This window comes from Serinus canaria, chromosome 20, assembly GCF_022539315.1.
Source record: "Serinus canaria isolate serCan28SL12 chromosome 20, serCan2020, whole genome shotgun sequence".
NCBI classification, from domain to species: domain Eukaryota; kingdom Metazoa; phylum Chordata; class Aves; order Passeriformes; family Fringillidae; genus Serinus; species Serinus canaria.
This window is the reverse complement of record NC_066333.1, coordinates 8,186,664-8,207,611: the sequence shown is the minus strand read 5'-3', so window position 1 is coordinate 8,207,611 and position 20,948 is coordinate 8,186,664. Positions and strand designations below refer to the sequence as shown.

The window sequence follows — 20,948 nt, the reverse complement described above, 5'->3', positions numbered from 1 at the left end:
TTCACCTTGCTCCCCAGGGAGCACCATCTCCATCAGTGCCCACACTCCACTAATAAACTCAAGGCTTTGTGTCACCGGCGTGGAACAGGCAGGTATTGATACAGCACAAAAGCAGGAGCGAGGCGCTATCAGGGAATCCGCTGTCTCCGTTCGGTCCACTTGCATTCCGTATCTCCAGAATTACCTGACTGGAATTCTTAATTTGAGAGCCAGAAGACGCTGGACGAATAAACAGAAATATGCTGCCTTTGCAAGTTTCTCGTTATAAAGGCTGGATTTGCTTCCCGCCGCTGGTACGTCATTCATTAAGCACCTCATCAGCCGAGCGGCTACTAATTATTTCGATAAAAAATAAGCAGGATAATGTAAGGAAAGGGAAAGGAAAATCACCCCGGCTTCTGGAGAGAGCCAGAGTGATTCACAGCTCCCACACACAGAGATGACTTTCATTTGGAATTCACCTTCCCAGGCCTTTTGTTCGGGGTTCTTCCCCCCTGCTCCGAGGAGTGGGGGGGGCGCGGGCCCCGCACCGGCACCGGGGACCAGGGCGGGGGGCTCCCGGGACGGGGGGGCTCCCGGGGCGGGGATGCGCGGCGGGCGATGCCCCCGGGCAGGGAGATGCCGGCGGGCAGGAAGATACCGGCGGGCACATCCCACCTTCCCCCGGTCCTCCCGCCTCGCCGCGCCCCCCCCTCCGCCACCGCCACCAGCTCCATCTTGGCCTCCGCCCGCGGCCCGGCCCCGCCGCGCTCACCTGCGGCCCGCGGGCGGGCGGGCGGGGGCCGCACAGCCCCGGGCGGGCGGGGGCGGCCCCGCGGGGCGGGGGCGGCTCCTCAGGGCCTCGCGCGGGGCCCGGTCGCGGCGGCGCGCGCGCTCCGTCCTCAGCGCCGGTGCCGCCGCCGCCGCCAGACACCGACCGGGACCCGGCCACGGGAGGGGGCGGCACCGGCACACTGCGCATGCGCGTCTCCGACACGCAGCGCCCCCGCCGCGCGCGGGCACGCGGCCGCAGCGCCGGGAGCGCGCGGGGGATCCCGACGGGAACGGAGGGGGCGGGGACGGAAGGGGGAAAAGCGGGAGAGTGCGCGGCAAAAAAGGACTTCCCTGACCGGGAATCGAACCCGGGCCGCGGCGGTGAGAGCGCCGAATCCTAACCACTAGACCACCAGGGAGCGGTGCGTTCTTTTCTTGCTCGGGATATTTCATGCACTTCGTCTGCGGCCAGGCAGGGACAGTGATACGTTGAGACTGGGGACTGCGGTACAGGGGGCGGGGGCTGCCATCCATCACAGCAGCCAGTGACTGTGGCACGGGGACCGGGGTCTGCAGTGGAGTTGTCGGCTGCGGCACAAGGATCAGTGAGGCCAGGGGCTGCAGCTTCTCACAGGAGCTGGTGACCGTGGCACAGGGAGCGCTGGGTTCGGGGCTGTGACACGGGGATCTGCGGGCTGGGGACAGAGGTACGGGACTACAGGGACAGTGGAGGAGCCGGAGGCTCGGGCTGCAGCAGCACACGGAACACGCCCAGGACATCACCCGCGTGCTGCAGGCTGAGGGTTCCCCGCCTTTAGGGCGCTGTCACAGCCCGCTGCCCGCGCACCGACCCGCAATGAGCCTGGGCAGCGCCTTCCGAGCATCCCACCCAGCCCCACAGCGGCCCTTGGGGTCCTCAGGAGCTCGGTGCAGAGCCGGTTCCCTTTAACGAAAACGAGTGCTTACAATTAGGGCAGACGAGGGGTTTAAGCTCCCGAGTCTGTTTTCCCCAGTTGCTCAAGTTTCCTGGCGTTCCTGGCTGTTTCCTGGGAAACACGGCTATTTCCCAGGGTTAGGTAAAAACACAATTTCCACCTATCCAGTGCATCCTGGAGCAGGTGGGGCTGGGGTGGTGCCTGGTTCCAGTTGTCCCTCCCATCACTCCTGCTGGTGTGCGTCTTCTCCGTGAGGCTCTAATGGCCTTTCCCGTCTGCTGCCTCTGACTCACGTTTTAAAGAAATGAATGATGATGGATCCTATTTGCCAACAGAGTCATCACCATGAATCACACACCCACACCATCTCCTTGCTCCAGCTCCATCTCCAGCCCAGCTCCTGCACCTTTCCCTGTCCAAAACACCAGCCATTTACAGGGCTCCCCAGCACTGACCTTGGATCTTGCACAGAGTCTGCACACAAGAAGAGGTGCTGAGCCCACCCCAGCACCCACGGGGGTGCAGCAAGTGGGCCCAGGCTGGCAGCTTGGCTCTGGATACTGCTCGCTCGGCCAGAATGAGCACAGGCTGCTGGAGTCGTTGTGCAACCCCTCTCAGACCATAAATCTCAAATTCCTTAAGAAACACTTGCTGTGGTTTTGGCTAAGGGTTGGGACATGGTGCCAGCAGGGAAAAGTGGCTCCTTCCTGCTTTTTGCACTGACTTACTTTTCGATTCTGCTGTTTATCTGCTTTGTGGGACAGAGCCATCTGCCCTCACCTCAGCCTGGGTGCTCCCAGCAGCATCTCTCCTCCAGGACCAGGTCTCACACCAATCTGTCTGTCCTTAGCCCCACTTGGAGAGATGTAGTTTTACCTAATGAAGTGATGTAGGAAAAATACCCCCAACCTTCAAAACAAACACCCGAATCCCACAAATCCAAAACCAAACCCTCATCACCAAGCAGATGTCCCAAGCCTAGCTGGGAATCCTTCCTGTGCAAACAGCACATGGAGCATCTCTTGTGGCCTCTTCACAACCTATTTGCCTGCTCAGCACTGCCCTTTTAAACTTGGAGACAGCAGCTCCCAGCTCCAGCCACCCATTCACAACTTCCCCATGCTGTGCTGTTCGACTGCCAGAGCTTCCATGGAGGTGACTGATTCCCTGAGGTATCATGCTGTCAAGCCACACCAGCACCTCAGCTGCAGCTTTTCCACATTAGGAATTTCTCCAGCCTCAGCTCTCATTGCCAAGGTTACTGCTGGGACTGCAGCCCCACGCTCCCAGCTCAGGAGAAGGGCATGAGGAAGTTTGGAATTCACCTGCAGCACCAGCCATGGAGTTTTGCAGCTCCCCAGCCTGGAGGAAACAGCTTGGGAATAGTGTCCAGTATCTTGGAAAGGAAACATCAGACTGTAAATATTATTTAGTACATTCTTTCATGAGAGAGAATCCACAGAGCCAGCAGATAAACCAGAGGGATAGGATGGAATATTTCACTTGCTTCTCACCTCAGGCTGCTGCAGGCAGTTGGTATTTACCTGACGAGTTCATAACAACCACTCAAGAGAGGATTTTGGTGCCATTAGAACAAGACAAAGACATTCACCCCATTTTCTCCCAAAGGAATTCTTTATTGACACATATCCTCAGTCTTTATCTTAAAGAGAAACAGTTCCATACCCAAGCTCCTGCAGTCCCCATTTCACTGGGTCTGCTCCTCACAGTTCCAGTCAAACGAGGAGTGCCTGTGAACGACACTCTACACTCCACCTATGGCCTAGTACATCTGCCCACTAACATCTCATCCCACATCCCCAGGTCTGCAGAGGGAGGGGAGCAGGGGTGGGGGAAATGGAGATTTATCAAATCAGTGTCAAAACTTGCTTCTCTAAAGGGTCAGAGGCAGTTCAGTCCCTCCGGGGTGATCAACCACTAAAACTACCCAGATATGTACATAAGTTTAAAGACCTGAGTAAGTCCCACTTCGCCTCTAAGGCACAGAATTGCTCACTCTAGGTATTTCTATGTGGAGGCACCTTGCCTAGAATAAGACCAGGCCTCTAGGAGAAAACTTGGAATTTGTCAGCTCCTGAGCAATGAAGTTGGACATCAAAAGAGCAAAACATCCAGCCCCTGGAGGGACTGGGTGAGCTCCATGACTCTCTGCCAGTTTTGTAAACTAAAATTAGAGCTGGGGCTTTCAACTGAGAAACCCATCCAGTCACAGCCAGATGTACCAGCTGGAGGAGCCCTCAGAGAGCAGAGCAGAGTCCCTCCAATGGTATCCATATTCCAGCCTTCAGAAATTCCTCCTCCAAGAATGAAGGGATAAGCTGAGAAGGGAGAAGCAAGTTTCATACACTCAAGAGTGCACCACTGAATTTAACACAAGAACTGGCTTTATAAACATGCTGCTATGACTGCATGATGCAAAACTCCAGTGCTCAACAACCAGCTTTAGAACCCTTGCAGTCTCCTCTACAGAAAATAAATCATAAACAAGTAAAGCATAAGTGATGTAAGGCTTGCAGTTCAGCTTCAGAGTCCAAGGGAGCTTTGCCCTAATATGCAAAAGCTTTTTTTTGTTTGTTTGTTTTTACGCTTTATTTCTTTAAAGTTCGTTGCATTTAAAAATAAAGATTCTTAGTTTTGTTAAAGCTAGAGCATTAGTGTAACAATGAGGCAGCTGCTAAGTGAAGTTTGCCTTTTAGGAGCCCAGAAAAAACCCCAACTGTTTACCCCATCAGCCTGACAGCTCCAATGAGAGCCAGAGAAAACAGTAACAGGAGAAGCCTGGGAGCTCTCAGAGTAGCCCACACAGAGAACGGAGCCAGAAGCTGAAGCTAAGGTGCCCATGCACTTGGCTTCTTCAGTTACTGCCCTCCTCATGCTGCTCAGGGCCATGTATCTGCTCCAAGCCATGACAGACAAGGGAAAACTGTTTGCATCCACAGCAGTGGCGTTTCTGAGCTACTATGAGGAAACTCCAGCTTACACGCTCTCCCAAAAGGACAGCAGTGATAAATTTAATCTACAAACTTTAGTGTAAAATATTATTTGTGTACAAAACTTTGCATTCTCTTTATTTGACTTGGATCCAGCAGCAGTGTCTATGAATGAAGGATGGATCTCTCCAGACTGGCTCTCAGCCCCTTCTTGGATTCGCATGTTGTTGCTGTGGTGAAGGTTTGGGAGGGAGGGGGCTCTTCCAGTTGTGCACAGCTGTGCAAAGCCACATCCAGGCCTAGAAGGGAGCGTTGTCTTGTGGAGGCTTGTCCCCAGCTCCAGAGGGAGAGTGGAGGCCGTCAGTGCTGTTTTCCCTGCTGCCCACCACTCGGGACTGGAAGGAGAGAAGAGAGTGAGGACACCAAGAAAGCAGCACTGGGAATACCAAGTCAATTCCCCCTTGTCGAGGTCACCTACTGTAGCCAAGACTTCACATATCTGAGAGGCCATTTGCCCGAATACTAGTCTACAAGAAAAACATTGCAGAAATTAAAGTTTCTGCACAAGGCTTCACGCTGTGTGTTTACAAGACAAAGCAGACTGTTACCTTTATGGTCCCAACTCTATCTTCAAAGGACTTGAAGGTTGCAGAATTCCTTGAAGAAAGAAGAGGGGAGAAAAAAACAACAAATCAAGACAAGTTAGCTCTTAACTATATCAAATGGCACAGTGTGACTGGGCTCTGTGGCCACTCCCTGGCAGTGACACCATCACCCAGAACACTTCCAGCTCCTCACAGCCTTTGGCACAAATCTCTCAGGCACCCTAGGCATGAACACCACATCCAAACTCTGAAGGGAAACACTTATTCCACATGCAGTTCACTCAATTGCTCAAGCTAAAATGTTGAGGGAAACAAGTCCTAGTTTACTGGGGAATCAAGGCCCATTTAAGTGGAGAAGAAAACAGCTCTTAGCTTAAAAAAACTTCCAACTAAAAACATTCTGTTTTAAATAGTGGAAAGGGAAAACTGAGAAAGGTTTAAAACAAAGGCTTCATTTTCCTGTATCATATCCCATGGGGAGGAAGGGGAAGTGCCACGTACCTGCACCTATCAGCAGTTTTATTTCTACAGGGGTGATCATCTGCATCAGGAAATGCTCACAAAAATCCAGCTTAATAAATTAATCAGAGCATTTCATATTTCTAGCAAAGAAAACCAGGTCAGTTGTTTGACAACCCAACAAGCTGCTTGGCTGGCAAAGGATTTCAGGGAGTGCTCTGTACTGAGCATCCAGACCAGGCAATTACTCATCGAGCTGCTCCCCCGGGCCAGGCTGCGGGAGCGCTGGGAGATGACTCGCCCCATCTCAGTTATTTTTGTTCCAAGGAATTGCTTTAGATTTGCAGCCATAAAATAACCTCTGCTGATCTGGAAAGAGGATGAACAGAGAGAATTCTGTGGGCTTGTCCAGCCCTGGCAATCATTTCTCCTGCAAGGAGATCACCAGCTAAGGCACAGTGAGGGAAGGCTGAGAGGGTTCCTGTTAGGATTCACCTCAGTGTCAGCAATGGCTGTGCCATACATTGTGGCAGAACTGTAATCCTGCCCTTCAGGGACCTTTGAAAGCTGCAAGCTTCAACCAGACTTTGGTACAGGTGCAACACTTCACTTAGTCCAAGAAAAGACAGGTGCTAATGACCTTAAGAGATATTAAAAAACCCTTTAAATAGTCAAACTGCAGGCCGTGCTTAATCCACGCTCAGAGAGGGGCCTGCTCGAGAAGGGAGCTGGCTGTCCAAGTCAGAACAAACTCCCCAGCAGTGATGGAGGCAGCTGTCCTCCCCCCAGCCCCACTCAGCAGACACAGGCATGTGCTACATTACCTCATGGCTGGCATACTTATCGAGTGGCGGATGGAGTAGCCGCTGCTCGGAAGCGTTTGGGACAAGGAGGAAAAAGTTAACAACAATTTGACACCATGCAAAAGCAGCCTAACCCCAGGTGTGAAGCACTCACTGTCAGGTTGCTGTGCACAGCCCAAGTGGTAGGAGCCAGCCCTCTCTCCCCTTATTTGATAGCTGCAGCTCCGAGTTTAGTTTCCCAGACACAGGATAGCCAGTATTTAACTGAACTGTGATCCAAAAGTCAATCCCAGGGCATTGGTTTGTGGTAGATTTCTCAATCTGTGTCAAAAGTTTAGGCAAGGCTTAAATAACCAGCTTCCCCTTTAAGGTCTGCAAGGGCCTGGCACAGAAACAAATGCTCTTTTAGAGCCTTGAAGAGTATCTTACCTAAGGGAATGTGAGATGGAGTGAGCCCTGGGAGAGGCCACGGGCAGCAGAGAGAAAAAGGAAGGAATGGTCAGAAACTTGCACAGAGCTAAACACCAAATGCAGGGACATGGTCACAGAACATTGGGACAGCAAAGTCAACTACCCAGGAGGAAGCCTCTCAAAATAAATCACAAGAGCAAGCAAATAAAAGCTTTTCATTAACTCCAGACAAGCTAAAATGTTTCACAAAGAGCAATAACAGCACCTACATCAACTTAGAACTCAGCTGGGGAGGGGAAGGAGTAGATGTGCAACAGAAAACCAAAACACTTTACCTACCCCACCTGTTCCTTTAACATGTTTTTTTAAGCATTTTTTTCTAAACTGAAGGTTTTACCAAGCACCAGCTATATTGGCAGAGATACCTCCTTCCCCCATTTCCCCCTGTGATCCCTCATACAAAGACAGCATTGCTCAGACTTCTGGTAAGGACTTGAGTAAGGGCAACCTGCAATGGATACCAGCACTTCATCTTGCCAAGCCTGCAAATCTCAAAGTTACAGTTCAGAGAACAAATGCACTGCAGGTTACTAAAGAGAAGATTAAAGGTATCATGTTTACCTGTAACTTGCTTGCCCATTTTTAGGATGGGATTTTGCAATGCAGCAGCATCTCAGCAGTCTGAAACAACAGACTGAGGTTTCCTACTTCTATTAGGAAGATTACCAGGATGCTCTAAAGGAGCTTCTCCTGCCAGAGCAGTGTTTTATTCCACTTAAATATAATTCTTCTGCAGTAGGAAGCAGTCATGGCAAGCTGGATGTGAAGTACTTGGCAATGAGTACAAGGGCTTTTCCTGACAGACAGAGTGAAGATGTTGGGCTCTGTGGTTTCATTTCCCCATATATCCAAGTCAGCTCTTTGGCAGGGCAGATGCCTTGAAATGCTGCCTTTGCATGTGAAATAAATTAACCTTCTACTTACTCTTGCTTAAAGGAGAACAACACAGAACATCCATGCACCATGCTGCTCCATACAGAATACCACAAGCACTGGTTCCTTGTTCAGCATCTTGGCCTGGACCTAGCAGTAACCCTTCTCCTCCTTCCACAATGATCGAAAGTTCACATACATTCCAGAATCTGCAGGCACTCTGGGTTCAGGCTGACATTTCCTAATGAATTTGCTCGTAGCATTATGTACAGCAGCAAACTTCATCACACACCACAAAGTGCACAGGTGGACACAAACCCACAAAGCAACAAAAAGGAAACACTTCCAATTTTGCAGTTTACTGGCATCAGTAAAATGCAGCAACAGAATGTTTAAAAGCCAATTTACTTTTTAACTGTAGGTGGAGATAACAGAGACATCTGAACAGGCCAAGATTTGAAAAAATCCCACCCACTAAGGTTCATTTCCTCTCCTCAGAGCAATCCAGTAGAGCATTAATGCAGCAAGCACACAGTTACAGCATTAACTTCCCAAGGTTACAATCCACACATCAAAATTATTTTGACCAGAATACAGCACGTCCAAAGATTTAACATACTACTTTTTTAAAAACAATTTGGCCCAAGCATTTTTAATGGAATTAGACCCACACCCTCAGTGTATTGGAGGCTCTGCCCCATTCATCAGGCTTTCCTTGCACTTATCAGCCAGTGAAGGCTGACTAAACAAGGAAATCCCCTCTGTTATCTCAACACTTCCAGTGCTGGAAAATAAACTCGCTTTACAAGTGAATTTGTAGTGTAAGAAGGAAAAAAACCAGAGTACAGAAATGGAGGTCAGTGTAGGCTACAAGGCCTGTAAGAGAGATTCTCTGGGAACAGAGATCATCCCACTGGTTCAGAGCAGTGATCACAGCAATACAACAGACTTCACTCCTTGTCAGCTCTGATCACATACCAGAACACCAGAGTTCACCTGGCAAGGGTGAAAAGTGGGACAGCCCCTGCAAAACCTTATGCCCAGAGTTAAACTTCCACAGTATCAGAAATAGGAAGACTTGGATGTAGCACAGGAGTTAGAAGTCTGTTTATATTTGCAGAGAAAAACTAAAAGTCTTTAAAAAAAATCATTACTGTGTTCCCCCACAGGGCCACATACACAAATCCTGCTGAAATAACTTTGGCAGGGATTCCCAAATGATAAAACAGAAGCTGCCTGTATTTCATAACACCTCACCCAAGGTATTAGCTATAAAAAGGAATGCAGATGTTGAAGCTGAGAAAACCCATTGCTGCAAAGGCCTGGCATGTGCTTGGGCCAGCTGATTACGTGGCCAGCTGTGACAGTGACTGTGCCAGGCCAGCTCTGCCATCAGGGAGAGTTTCCCCTCCCTCTACCACCTGCTCCTGGGATGGCACAAGCATTTCAGCAGCTGCCTGACCTGCATTCTCCCAGCTCAAAGACAACAGGCAGGACCAAGCCCGTCCAAACAGCTTCTGCCTGTGGCAACCCCAGTTCTGGAGTTCCCCATGTGATCCCAAAAAAAGCACAGTTCCCATTCCTTTGATGCAATAGCCCAGCCAGACTGCAGAAACCAGGCCCCAAGTTCATTTATCAGTTTGGCAAAATGTGTTCCCACCACATCTTGTGCCAGTATCTGTAATCTGCTGTGATTACATGAAATTCTCTTTTTCCATCAGACTAGGGAGTTTCCAGGAAAGAAAAGTTACAACTTGAATGCTGGAAAGGGTAGGAAGCCAGCTATCCCTCTGCCAAATTCAGAGATGTGAGCTTCTGAAAACATCAAAAAACACCCTCAAGGAACACAGTAACTAACTCACTGAGGACAGAACCAGAATAAATCAGTACTGTGTGATCAGAGGCCAACAAGTTCTTACCACTCAGATACTCCCAGCCACAGTGGAATAGGAAATTCCCTACAAAGAATGACAGCTACCCATTCAATCCAAGCTCTGAGACAGCATGTTAAATACAAGCTCTAAAAATCCTTCCTTAGTAACCTAAACAGGCTGTACACCCAGAATTAGCTCTCAAATCCAAGAAAAACATGGTCAAGGGATTCTGCAAGAAAAATGTGGATGTTACCATCAGTGGGGAAGAAATCTTTAGCTTAAAGTTCTGAGGAGCAGGTAAATCACCAATTCTAACCTTGGCCTTTGTACAGCTGAGAATCTCACAGAGCAAGAACCTCAGCCAGGAGAACCTGTCCCTCTTGCCAGTTTGGAGAGGTTGAAATTTGCAATTATTTCGGTGGTCATCCACTTAAGGAATGGAGATAACCCCAACCACAGAAAAAAATGTTAATGTTGTCATAATCTTCTGAATCAATTGATATTTTCCAACCAACATGACATAACTGTGCCTGGAAGACATGCGGCCCCTCTCCATGGAATGTCAACACCCAGGGCTTGAAACCACATGGAATGCAGCAAACAGACTTTTCCCTTTTTGTTTTTAATCATAACAGAGCACAGGAGGGATGATCCCTCTCTAATCCAAAGCAGTTACACTGAGAAAACACACCTCCATAAACAAGTAAGAAATAGAAAAGGGAAATTTTAATTCTAATTTCTTACATATAATATAAAAGCTGCAGTGAAACCACATGATGGTAAAAGGGGGAAAGCTGCTAAAAAAATGTTTGGTCAGTTCTCCTAAACCAAACCAAATTAAATGCCTTAGAACAGGCTTATCCCCTCAGTAAGTCTACAGTAAGAGTTTAATCTGCCCTAAACTACAATGCACAGGGCCACACAGAAGGTGGCAGTCCATCAACAGCAACATGCTGCCAGCTAAGCAGAAAAATGGAAGAAAGCCTAGTTATTGTCTAAAGTCCCATTCCTGTTTGAAACCAAGATCAAAGCCCTGGAGTGCAAAGCAGAAATCTTACCTCATGTCACCAAGCTTCCTGCTGATAACAGAACCTACATTGGAAAGGGCTGCTGAAGTCTTCTGTCCTGCCTGGGAAAGGGTTTCCTGGGTCTTCTTATAACTACATGGGAAAAAAAATTCATAAGCTGAACTAACAAGTTGGATCAAAAAGTGTCCCCCCTCCCCATTTTGGAAAAGGACCCCATATTAAAGGAAAGAAGCTGGGTTAGTGAGCTGCACTGACTTCACTGAAAGAGCCACTCCCAGATTTGCACATATTCAAATACTTGAAGTTTTACAAAAGCAGCAAGTGTAGGATTAACCTTTCCATTAACCTTTTCTCACCTTCTACTTTTGACCATATATTGTTAAATCTAACAAATATTTGCTAAAAAACAAAGCAAAATTTTCCACATGGAAGCTCTAACACCTCAGCACTGCAGCCTAACTGCTCTGCAATCATCTTTTCATGTCCTGGAGAAAATAAATCTAGGAACCTATTCCAAACTATCCTTTCAGCCTTGAGGAAGCCATAGCACTTGACGTGGAGTTATGTTTTGGAGGAAAGAGGCAAGAAGCAAGACCATAATCATCATATAGAAAAGAAATGCAGGAATCAGCATTAGCTCTACAGCAGCAGTTTAGAAATAAATTAGTAGAGAAGTTTCCTATCAGTTACCATTAACCACAGTAGGTAAAAAGTCTGACAGCTTTTATTTGTCAGCTGATTATTTGAGTTTCTACCTGAGCTGGAGACACCTGAGAACCTTTGTTTCCTCCAGATGAGACTAATCTCAGGAACAAAGATTCTTTGTGTCACTTTCATTAATTCATTCTCTCTAAACTATTCTCCAGCTGATGATTAACATCTAGATTTATGTCATTCTTCAGACTACAAAGAAAAGACTCAGGCTGGAAAACAAGTTCAGCATTTTAAACTTTTCTTATTCCAAATATTTCAGCTTGAGATTATTTTTTTGCCTGGTGAGGACATTTGGGAGAAGGGCATTATAAACAGCCTAATGTTCTCTCATGCCTGAGCTGCCCTGGCTACAAACACCACGGTGACAGATGACTTACTCACATCTCCTTCTCTCCAGGCAGAAGTGCAAGGGCAGCACCACAGCACCAGAACTGGATTTGAGCAATTCCAATTACAACATGTTGGGTTTTGTTGGTTATTTTTAAAACCACAGCCAAGTATTTCTGAATCATGAATACACACGAGACTTAGGCAGAACAGGGCAAAACTGCATCAGCTTTTCCTTCCTTCTTCCTGCTTCTCAGAGAGAATTCCTGTAACTCCTATAATTCCTGTAATTCCATTTTTCAGACCAATTCTTCTTGAAGTCCAGAGGTCCGGAAGAACCTGAGCATACCCCAACAGCAAGGCCTCAACACTGCCTCTGCACAGCACAATTTTCTGCACCTCAGCACAATTTAGGAGTGAACTGATCAGCACCAAGGCTGCTTGATCTCACACAAGGATTGCCTTCCTATTGCAACCACAGTGTTTGAGGAGGATCTCGAGCCCTGCCTTCAGCAGCCAGGCTCCTCCCTGGCTGAGCCCTGTCATGGGGCTTGATTTACAGCTGCCTAACAAGTATTGAAGACCTCGTGCTCACCAAAGTAGCAATGCTGACTCCAGGTCTGCTTAGCACTCAGAGCTCAGCCCCGAGGAATGCTTTACAGCCTCCAAAGACACCATCATGCCATTCATACTGCAAAATTCCAGGTATTATGCCCAGCTTCAGCAGGCCAGAGATTTTCCAATCATGTTTTCCACACCTGACAGCAGAATTTTTCATATAACTGAAGAGCAAGTGCTTGGGTGCTGCTGCTTCTGCCTGAGTGTGCTCCTTCCTCCAGCACAACTGCTTGTGCTGGCACAGCAATCTAGATCAAGGCAACGATCTGGATTAAATATAAACTTGGAAGCACAAAAAAGCAGCAGCTGATCAGATGGCCAGCCTAGTCCTGCATCCACAGCTCCCACACACACGTACACACCTCACTGCTGCCAGGCAGAGCCAGGGAAGCACAGGGAGATGAACAGCTCTGTAACCCAGAACTGCCACCACACACATGCGCAGCTGCAGATGTGACAGCAAGGGATCAGCTTATACAAGGCTTTAATGCAACTTAAACTACACCCAGCCCTGACCTAGAAGTTGCAATTCTTCTCCTGCAAGTGCCACAGCCTGGTTTTCCATGGGTGTAAATTCACAAGCACTCTCTTCCCTTAGCCCCAGCACAAAGCACAATGGAATAATCCAAATCTGGGAGTAATAAATATAAGCTCTGGCTAATACCCCACTTTACTTACAGGCAATTGGCTGCAGCAGAAGCTGCAGAGATGATCTCTGCCCTGTGCTGGTCATCCTGTGGTATTCAAACATTTCACTGCACCCCTCTCCTACAAACCCTGACAGGAAGGAGTGAAATCTGCACCCTCAAATCCTCCTTTATCCATTAACAGCAGCTTCCTCTCACTTGCTTTCATCCAGCAATCACCATTTGAGCTGTCTGCCTAAAGACACAAACTGTGTAAGTCACCTCACATTCTGCTTACAGTGAAACTGGATCTAGGAACAGACTGGGGTGGGTTTTTCCCTGTTTATGTACTGCTTGCAGAGGGAAAGTCTGTGGCCAGGAATGGCAAACACCAGGAAATTCCACAGCATGCAAAAGCACCATAAGGTCAGGAGTCAGGTCCATTCCCAGCTCACTCAAGAGCCTTGTTAGTTACAGAGCTGAGCAGCATTGAAACAGGAAAGACGATTTATTTGCATAAAAACCCAAAAACACAGGAATGAAACCTCACCCTTGGACTTCTTGAACTTGCCTTTTTGCACTCACTAAACTTTGTAGAAGTAGAAACTCTGATTGATTTCTGAAATGTTGCTGGAATCTTTCAATCCCCCTCACGTCCCTGTTTCAGTCTCTACCTTGCCAGCACCAGCTGTCACTCTGTCCAGTGCCAAAGCAAGCAGGAAGGCAAAGGTGCCACAGCTCTTCAGCCCCCAAGTGCTCCACAAAAGCTCATTTCCTCCACATTTCTGTGCTTATGAAGTACAAGGAAACACATCTAACCAGAAGCTTTCTGCTCTTGCAGGCACACCCAGGGAGGGACTCTGAACTCTGCTGGAGTCAGCCACTGACAGCAAGCACAAAAACCAAGGTCACTCTACTTGGCAAGTGAAATGGTGACAGTTTACAGCTTCTTAATCTAGAAAACACAGTTGAAAGTCGACCTGTATACTTCAAAGTTCTTTCTGCTACTCCTACACTTTATCTCTGCTCCTCTTTCACCCGTGTTAGGAAGAAAACTGTGCACTCACACATGCTGCTGATAACCAGCCAGCTCCAAGGACTGCTCTTTAGAACAGCTCCAGGGAACAGGAAAAGCTGGCTCACATCTAAGACCTACCTCCCCAGCTTAAATCAGCTCAGAAAATAATGACAAAACGTACCTGCACATTCTCCAGCAATGTAAGGGATTGCTCTACACACTGTGGGAAATGCACAGTGAGAAAGACAAAGGCGAACTTCCACAATATCCCTCCATAATTTAGTCCAGATGAGAATTTAATTTCAGGCATTTAGTAAGAGCACACCTAAGAGAGATTTGCATTCAACAAATGGAGTAGAACAGCTGTGAGGTTTAAGCTGGTTGAGTCGATTTGTGGCCCCAACATGACAGGAAGCTGCCCTGGACACTACAGCTCTGTTCTCATCAGGTACCACAGCAGAAAGCAAAGCTCCTGCTCCCTGCAGAGCATGTTGGGGTAACAAGAAAGGCAGTCTGGCTATTCCACAGCTTCTCAGCTGAAGGTGGAACATGTGGCACACAGGTCTCAGCTACCCAAGAGTTCCAGCCAGTTCCTGAGACCAGGCAGGCATTTACAGAGTATCACTTGGATACTCACCTGAGGAAAAGCTCCCTCTCCCAGCAGAGGCATTCATTGGGTTAAAAAAGTTAAAAGCCAGGAAAGATAAATGTCCAGGTAGATCTGGTGAAAGCAGAGGACTGGGAGCAGAGGCACAGCACAGTTAGTGGCAGCAGACTGGCAGAGGGAAGCATTTGTTAAGGCTGAAGGTTAAGACACTCACGCTTCTGATTGAGTTAATTTTTCATTCCAGTCCTCCAGTGTGCTGCTGGCTGAAAGATATCTACAAACACAACTGAGGTTAGAGACAGCTCCAAGATTCACTACATATGCTTCTTCTGACACTTTCTACATTATTAGGGACTCTTTACACTTACAGTATCAGAGGCTTTATTTCTCTGACAACAGCTTCAGTCTCTCTGATACAGCCAGAGGGAAAAGAACTGTTTGAGAGGCAGGGAGACACCTAAGCCCCAGTTTCTTTTGTTTAAGCATGTTCAAACACTGAGCACCAAGAAACAAAGCCTGCAGTTTAAAAGGTGTCAGGAAATGAAAAACTTTGCATCTTCTGCACCCTTCCTACAACTTCTGTTGCTGGTCTGTATTAAAAGCACAGAGCAGTGAACTGATCTTAAAGCCAAAAAAATCAAACTGCCACACCCAAAGATGTACTTTACCAATACAGCAGGAACCAGACAAACAATTAAACTTTTTGCTTTTCTGATCTTTAAAAATCATGTTTCTCTATACAAAAACAGTACCTTAAGGGTTGTGACAACTAACTCTGGAGGTACAGAACACACACACTACAGGAGGTGGCTGCTCCCACCTCAGAGAGAACACAGAGGTGCTCAAAGGAGGGGACTTATCACCCAGAATTCACTTGCCCCAATTAGATCAGTGCCACCTTGCCTAATGATGTGATGCTCTCAATTCACATTTTCCTCTTAGCTAAATCATCTCCTTCAACACAAGACAAAGAGAGGGAAACTTCAGCACAGAAAGCACTCAAGGGCTCTTTAAGTTCAGTTATGCAGAGGAATTAATGATTCATGACTAATATCAGTGGAGCTTTAATATAATTAAAGAATTTATTACAGAAGCAAAAGTAGCCAGATGCTCTTTGTGTGCATTTGTCACCTGCTTGGATACACAGCAAAGATTAAATTCATGGATTTCTAGTGCTGACACTGGGAAAAGGTCACACACCAATGCAGCAGACTGAGAAGCCCATGAACACATTGGCAGTTGCACAGCCCCTAATTCCAGCTATGGGGAAGCACCTCCAGCCACTTGTCTCCCAGGAGGCCATACAGAAAGGCAGCAGTCAAACTGATTCCTACCACATTCATGATGAGAAACAGTTTCACAGAATAGGTAGAGTTCACTAATAAGACACCTGAAACAACTGACTAACCTACTAATTACCAGCTGAAGGGAAATTGTGGTTACATTTTTGTCCCCTCCTTTTTTTCTTTTTTTTTTTTTTTTTTTTTTTATTCAAAATGTGGTCTGGTAACTGATTGGAATTTTCCTTCTGCAAGACCATGACAGAGATGATGGCAGTAACATTTACTCATCTCCTCTGCACCTGAGAGATGTTTTTAACTGGAAGCCAGGCATGCTAGAAGTAACAATCCTGTTTCACCCTGCCTCCAAGCAAGTCCTGATGCCTGGGATACAAGGAGCAGCACAAATCAGGGAAGGCAGCAAGGAACAAGGAGGTGATGCTGAGGAGCCCGAGGCACTCACAAGTCAGACTGTGTCACTTTGTCATTCCACTCTCCAAGTTTCTCAGATGTTTTCACATAACTAGAAACAGAAAGTGTTAATGAATATAACTTTAATATTCATTTTTTAGAAGACAATGACACAGATTCCAGTGACAAAGGAATAACAGAAACAGGGCAGGGACAGAGGAGGGAAGATGAGGAAAAAAGGAAAAGAATAAACAGCAAGATGAACAGCTCAACAATCTGCTCTGCAGTATCACTGTCATTAACTCCAAACCCCAGTTAAGGTACAGGAGACTTTTTAGCCTGAATGATGTCCATGGGCACCCAGAGTCCCTGACACTCAATGCAGGGACAAACTTACCTCAGTGTCCCTCCTTCTGGCACTGTCAAGCACAGGAGGGACCATACCCTTAATGACAGTTCAGGAACAGTCTCACTTCACATATTTAGGACAGGATGACTCTGGTGAAGCACACCAATATCACAGATTTTTTTTCCTAGGAAGTGCAGGCTTTTAATTCAGGCTATACAACCCAGGGAATGCTTCTGAACTGGCACAAGCTGTGAAACTGCTTGCACTTCTCTTTGAGCCTGAGTTCAGAACAAGGCAGCTGCTGCCTATGCCTCAAAAAAACAGGCAGAAATGGGCAAATTGAACCAGTAAGTGAGATCTAGATTTTTAACACCAAGTGTGATCCAGATTTTTAACACCATGGCAAAGAGCAGCCAGCAACAATTTATCCTGATCATGGATATGGAAGTCCAGTTTATGCAAACACGAAATAGATTTTTTAAAGGTGTCTTTTACTCTATAAACCCACCAGAAGAGAAACCTCCAGGCAGTGAGCAGAGCTCTGAAATACCCTGCTGGGAAGTGTCACAGAGCCCTGGTTAAACACAGGAGTCACAAGCAACACTCACGCGTTGGAGACTTGGACATCATGCCAGCTTTTGGACAGGTTCTGCTTTAGCCCATCCAAGGGAGTCAGACCCAGCTTCCTCTTCAGCTCTCCACAGTGCCTCTCTTTGGCAGCCAGAACTTGTCTGAGAGTACCAATTTCTTCTTCAACCTTAGAGAAAGGCAGAGATTTGTGTTAAATCACAGTTCAGTTAAAAACTAAATTAAAACAGATTTTTACCTCCCTTGAAACTAGCAACATCTCATTAACATTCATTTCAAAAATTGAAAAGAACATCAGATGAATTATTCAACTCAACATGGACTGTGCTGGAATGGGAGGCCACTCAGACTTCACCTCCATACAAGTCACTGTGACTTAGTGGCACTGAGATGAACAGAACCCATTCCTTGTATTGTAATTTCAACAGTAAACATCACTCAGTCGCCAAACCTTATTAACTAAGATTTTATCTTTTGTTTCTTTTCCTCTGATGTCTTTAAAGCAAAGAGTTTTTTCCTCAGAGTTTTTTCCTACAACACTTTCAAAGCACTCTGGAGCTGCTTCCAGGCAGAGTGGGTTCATTTCTACCTTAGCTGCAGCTCACCAAGCCCTGCATGAGCACCCAGAGCAGCAAAGTCCCCCCCTGCCATAAGCTGCAGGTCAAAGAATTACCACAGGATTCTCACATGAAGGAAAGGACCACGGAGAAACAGCTGCAATTATCTTCAGCCACATTTCAGACAGAAATGATAACCAGAGGTGCTCAAACTTCAGGATGTTACAATGTAAACCCTCAGCTCTTTGAAAATGTATAGGCACCAAAAATAGTTGCGGTAAAGTGTAATAAATATTTAAGGGTTAAAGGTAAGAAGAAAAGCTCATTAAGTGCTCCAATGTTTCAGTTTCCCAAGGAAAAATGGCTTTCTTTTGCTTAGTATGTGCCTGAAGTGTTTTCTGGCTTCACATGGAACTCAAATCCTACACTGAGCTCATGGCATCAAAAGCCACTTGTTTCCTTAGAGCTCTAAATTAGGCTGTTCTGGGAAAGAGCAAACAACACACCGCAGCGTTTGAAGTATCTGCCAGCTTTGTGCATTTTAACAATTACCTCCGAGACCCAAAGGTAACACTGCAAAATTAAAAGCCAAAAAAACAAACCCCAACAACAAAACACCCGGTCCTGCCCCCGTGGCTCCTGTTTGTTCCTTCCCAGCAGATCACAGCCGGGGCACACGCTGCCCGGGCGAGCCCCCCGTACCTTGGCGAGCTCGGCTCTCAGCTCCTCCTCCTCGGCCAGAGTCAATCCCTGGGGCGCAGCGCCCCGGGCCGCGTTATCCACGGGAACATCTGTCATGGCATCCGCCAGCAGACCTTTGTTGGGAGAGTTAAGGTTGATATCTGTCGCAGACAAGGAGCAGAGGGCACGGAATAAGCAAGCGGCAGGCGAGGCGCGTTATGCAAAGCAGGGCGGGGGGCGGCGGAGCTGCGGGAAGGGGACAGGAACAGAAACCCCGGCCGGAGTTTCCTCCACGAGCATCCATCGGAACCGGGCAGCGCCGGGCGTTCCGCGGCCTCACAGCCCCTGTGCCCGGCACCGTGGGTGGGGACGGGGCGCGGCGAGGGAAGCGGAGCCAAGGAGAGACCCCCGGGGCCGCTCCCCACCCGCGGGGCCGCTCCCCATCCCCGGGGCCGCGTCCCCGATCACGGCAACGGCAGCTCCCGCACCGCTGTCCTCGGGCTCCCCCCGTGCCCGGCACCCCCCGCCACCCGGCGCCCCATGGCCGGAGCAGCCCCCGGGCCGTACCCTGGTTCGCGCTCTCCATGGCGGCGCCCCGGGCCCGTCCAGCCGCCGCCGCCGCCGCCGCCCCCGGTGACGCGCTCAGCGCGCGCCGCCCGCCCGTTCCGGGGAGGGTCGCGGGCACAGCGCGTCACCGCCGCGTCGCCACGGTGACGGTGACACGTGTGTCACTGCCCCCTGCACCGGACACCGGGGTGACGTCATGGAGGGGGCAGCGCGTCCGGGCGGGGCCGGGCGGGGCCGGGCGGTGCCGTGAGCGCGGCCGGAGGGCAGGGGGCAGCACCGGCACGGGGCACCGGGACAGTGGGCACGGCCCGACACACCGGGCGGCGCCGGAATGGGACACCGTGGCCATGGGGCAGCACCGGCACGGGGCACCGGGGACTTCCCTGCCCTGCTCTGTACGATCCCGGAGGTCCGTTCCCCGGCCCAGCTCCCGCCGCTCTCGTTAATTAGCGCCGATCGCTCAGCACGGTGACGAGCCGCCCCGGCTGTCCCCGCACACTCCTTCGGGACTCGGGGCTCCCGTTAGGCCCGGCGGTGGCTGCGGAGCCCGGAGCCTTCCCGGCACCCCCAGCCCGCCCCGGGGGCCCGGGCACAGGGACCCCCCCAACCTGGGCAAGAGGCCATGGCCGCGGGTGGGAGCGCACGCCACTCACACTGGTGCACACTCAGTCATTCTAGCGCACACTTTTGCACGCTGCTCACACTCACACTCTTGCACACTACTAACACTCTTGCATACTACTCACAGTCACGCACACCCTTACACAGTCACTCACACTCTTGCACACTACTCACCATCACACTCTTGCACGCTACTCACACTCACACACACTATTGCAGCTGCAGGAATCAGGCTCCAAATGTGCCTCAAAACCGGGATTGCCACGGTGCCACCTGCAGTGACATCAAAGAGGAATTAGTGGCAGGAGGGGGAGGTCTGGCCAGTGCCTGCTGCGGGCAGAGCTCGGCTCTGGTGAGATTCTGCTGTTCCCTTTGGAGGGGCTGGGTGTGGATGGCAGCACAGCCTGCAGTTCCGCAAGGGTCTGAGACCTGTGTCAGGGCACCTGGAAGCCCTGGGCTGCAAAGCTCCCAGCTATTTTGCAATCCCTTGCTTGAAAATCCCACTGGGCTGCGGCCTCATTTCATTTTCAGAGCCTTTTCCCCTGTCTCTACGGGTTCCCCAGGACGAGGCATGAAAAGGGAAGTGAATACAAATGGGGAAATGGAATTTGTCAGAGCCCTTTCCATCAGCACCTTGGCCACCCGAGCAGAGGGTTAGCACCCACAAGAGCTCCTGGAAATGCCCTTCCTGGAGCACAGCACATGACACCCATCCGCCTGCTTGGCCTTGGAAGGACAGGGAGCACTTGAACAGCTAAACTTTTTATTGGGGGATTTTTTGAGGGGTTATTGTGAATTTTGGAGCCTTGGTGCACACCTCATTTCGAAGCTGAGCTCAGTGAAAACCCAGGGAGTGGCCAAATGTTGAGCCCATGAGAAAAATCTGGATTTTTCCAAGCTCACCGGAGCCTGAGTTCCTGAAAATCTGGCCCTGAGGTGGCTGCAGCAGGAGGGGCTGGGAGGGCTGCGGCTCACAGGGACTGCGGTGGCCTCTGCCAGCTCTGCCAGGCACAAAGCCCTGCCAAGTCCAGCCTCCCTGAACAGCCAGGGATCAGGCTGTGCCTCACGGGATTGCCCTCCAAAAATCCCCTGCTCTAGCAGCTGATTTCCCTCCACCTTCAGGCGCTGGCTTTTAATTAAATGCATCGTGGTGCCAACTTAATCATCCCCCAATCCCAAGACCTTGAAGGATGTTGGGAAGTGCAGAACAATCCTAAATTTGGGGAGAGGGG

The 20,948-nt window shown here is 49.1% G+C and overlaps 1 protein-coding gene and 1 non-coding gene across 6 annotated transcripts; both read right to left on the bottom strand.

Annotated features, from left to right (window-relative positions):
* Positions 1-1,100: 1,100 nt before the first annotated feature.
* TRNAE-CUC (transfer RNA glutamic acid (anticodon CUC)) lies at positions 1,101-1,172 on the bottom strand. The gene has a single exon. It is a non-coding gene; the product is annotated as a tRNA-Glu (tRNA).
* A 2,129-nt stretch (positions 1,173-3,301) lies between these two features.
* On the bottom strand, positions 3,302-19,268 carry TPD52L2 (TPD52 like 2). Of its 5 annotated transcripts, XM_050982101.1 has the most exons (9): positions 19,096-19,268; positions 18,550-18,689; positions 17,311-17,459; positions 16,406-16,465; positions 14,877-14,936; positions 10,783-10,884; positions 5,248-5,296; positions 5,118-5,166; positions 3,302-5,034 (listed from the first exon to the last, which is right to left on the bottom strand). In XM_050982101.1, exons 1-8 carry the CDS (start codon positions 19,112-19,114, stop codon positions 5,131-5,133), a joined length of 615 nt encoding a protein of 204 aa, XP_050838058.1. In that variant the 5' UTR covers positions 19,115-19,268; the 3' UTR covers positions 3,302-5,034; positions 5,118-5,130. The 5 variants fall into 5 exon arrangements, with proteins under 5 accessions (XP_050838058.1, XP_009091320.1, XP_050838055.1 ...); XM_009093072.4 differs by lacking the exon at positions 5,118-5,166 and having other exon boundaries at positions 19,096-19,263; XM_050982098.1 differs by lacking the exon at positions 5,118-5,166 and having other exon boundaries at positions 18,550-18,662; positions 19,096-19,262.
* Positions 19,269-20,948: the final 1,680 nt, after the last annotated feature.

What these genes read in the sequence shown, in the direction of transcription:
- TPD52L2 (XM_009093072.4), bottom strand. An exon ending in AAAGTGACACAGTCTGACTT is followed by an intron (nt 14,937 to 16,405) that starts GTGAGTGCCTCG and finishes TTGTGTTTGTAG; the next exon opens with ATATCTTTCAGCCAGCAGCA. An exon ending in AAATTAACTCAATCAGAAGC is followed by an intron (nt 10,885 to 14,876) that starts GTGAGTGTCTTA and finishes TTTCCCATGTAG; the next exon opens with TTATAAGAAGACCCAGGAAA.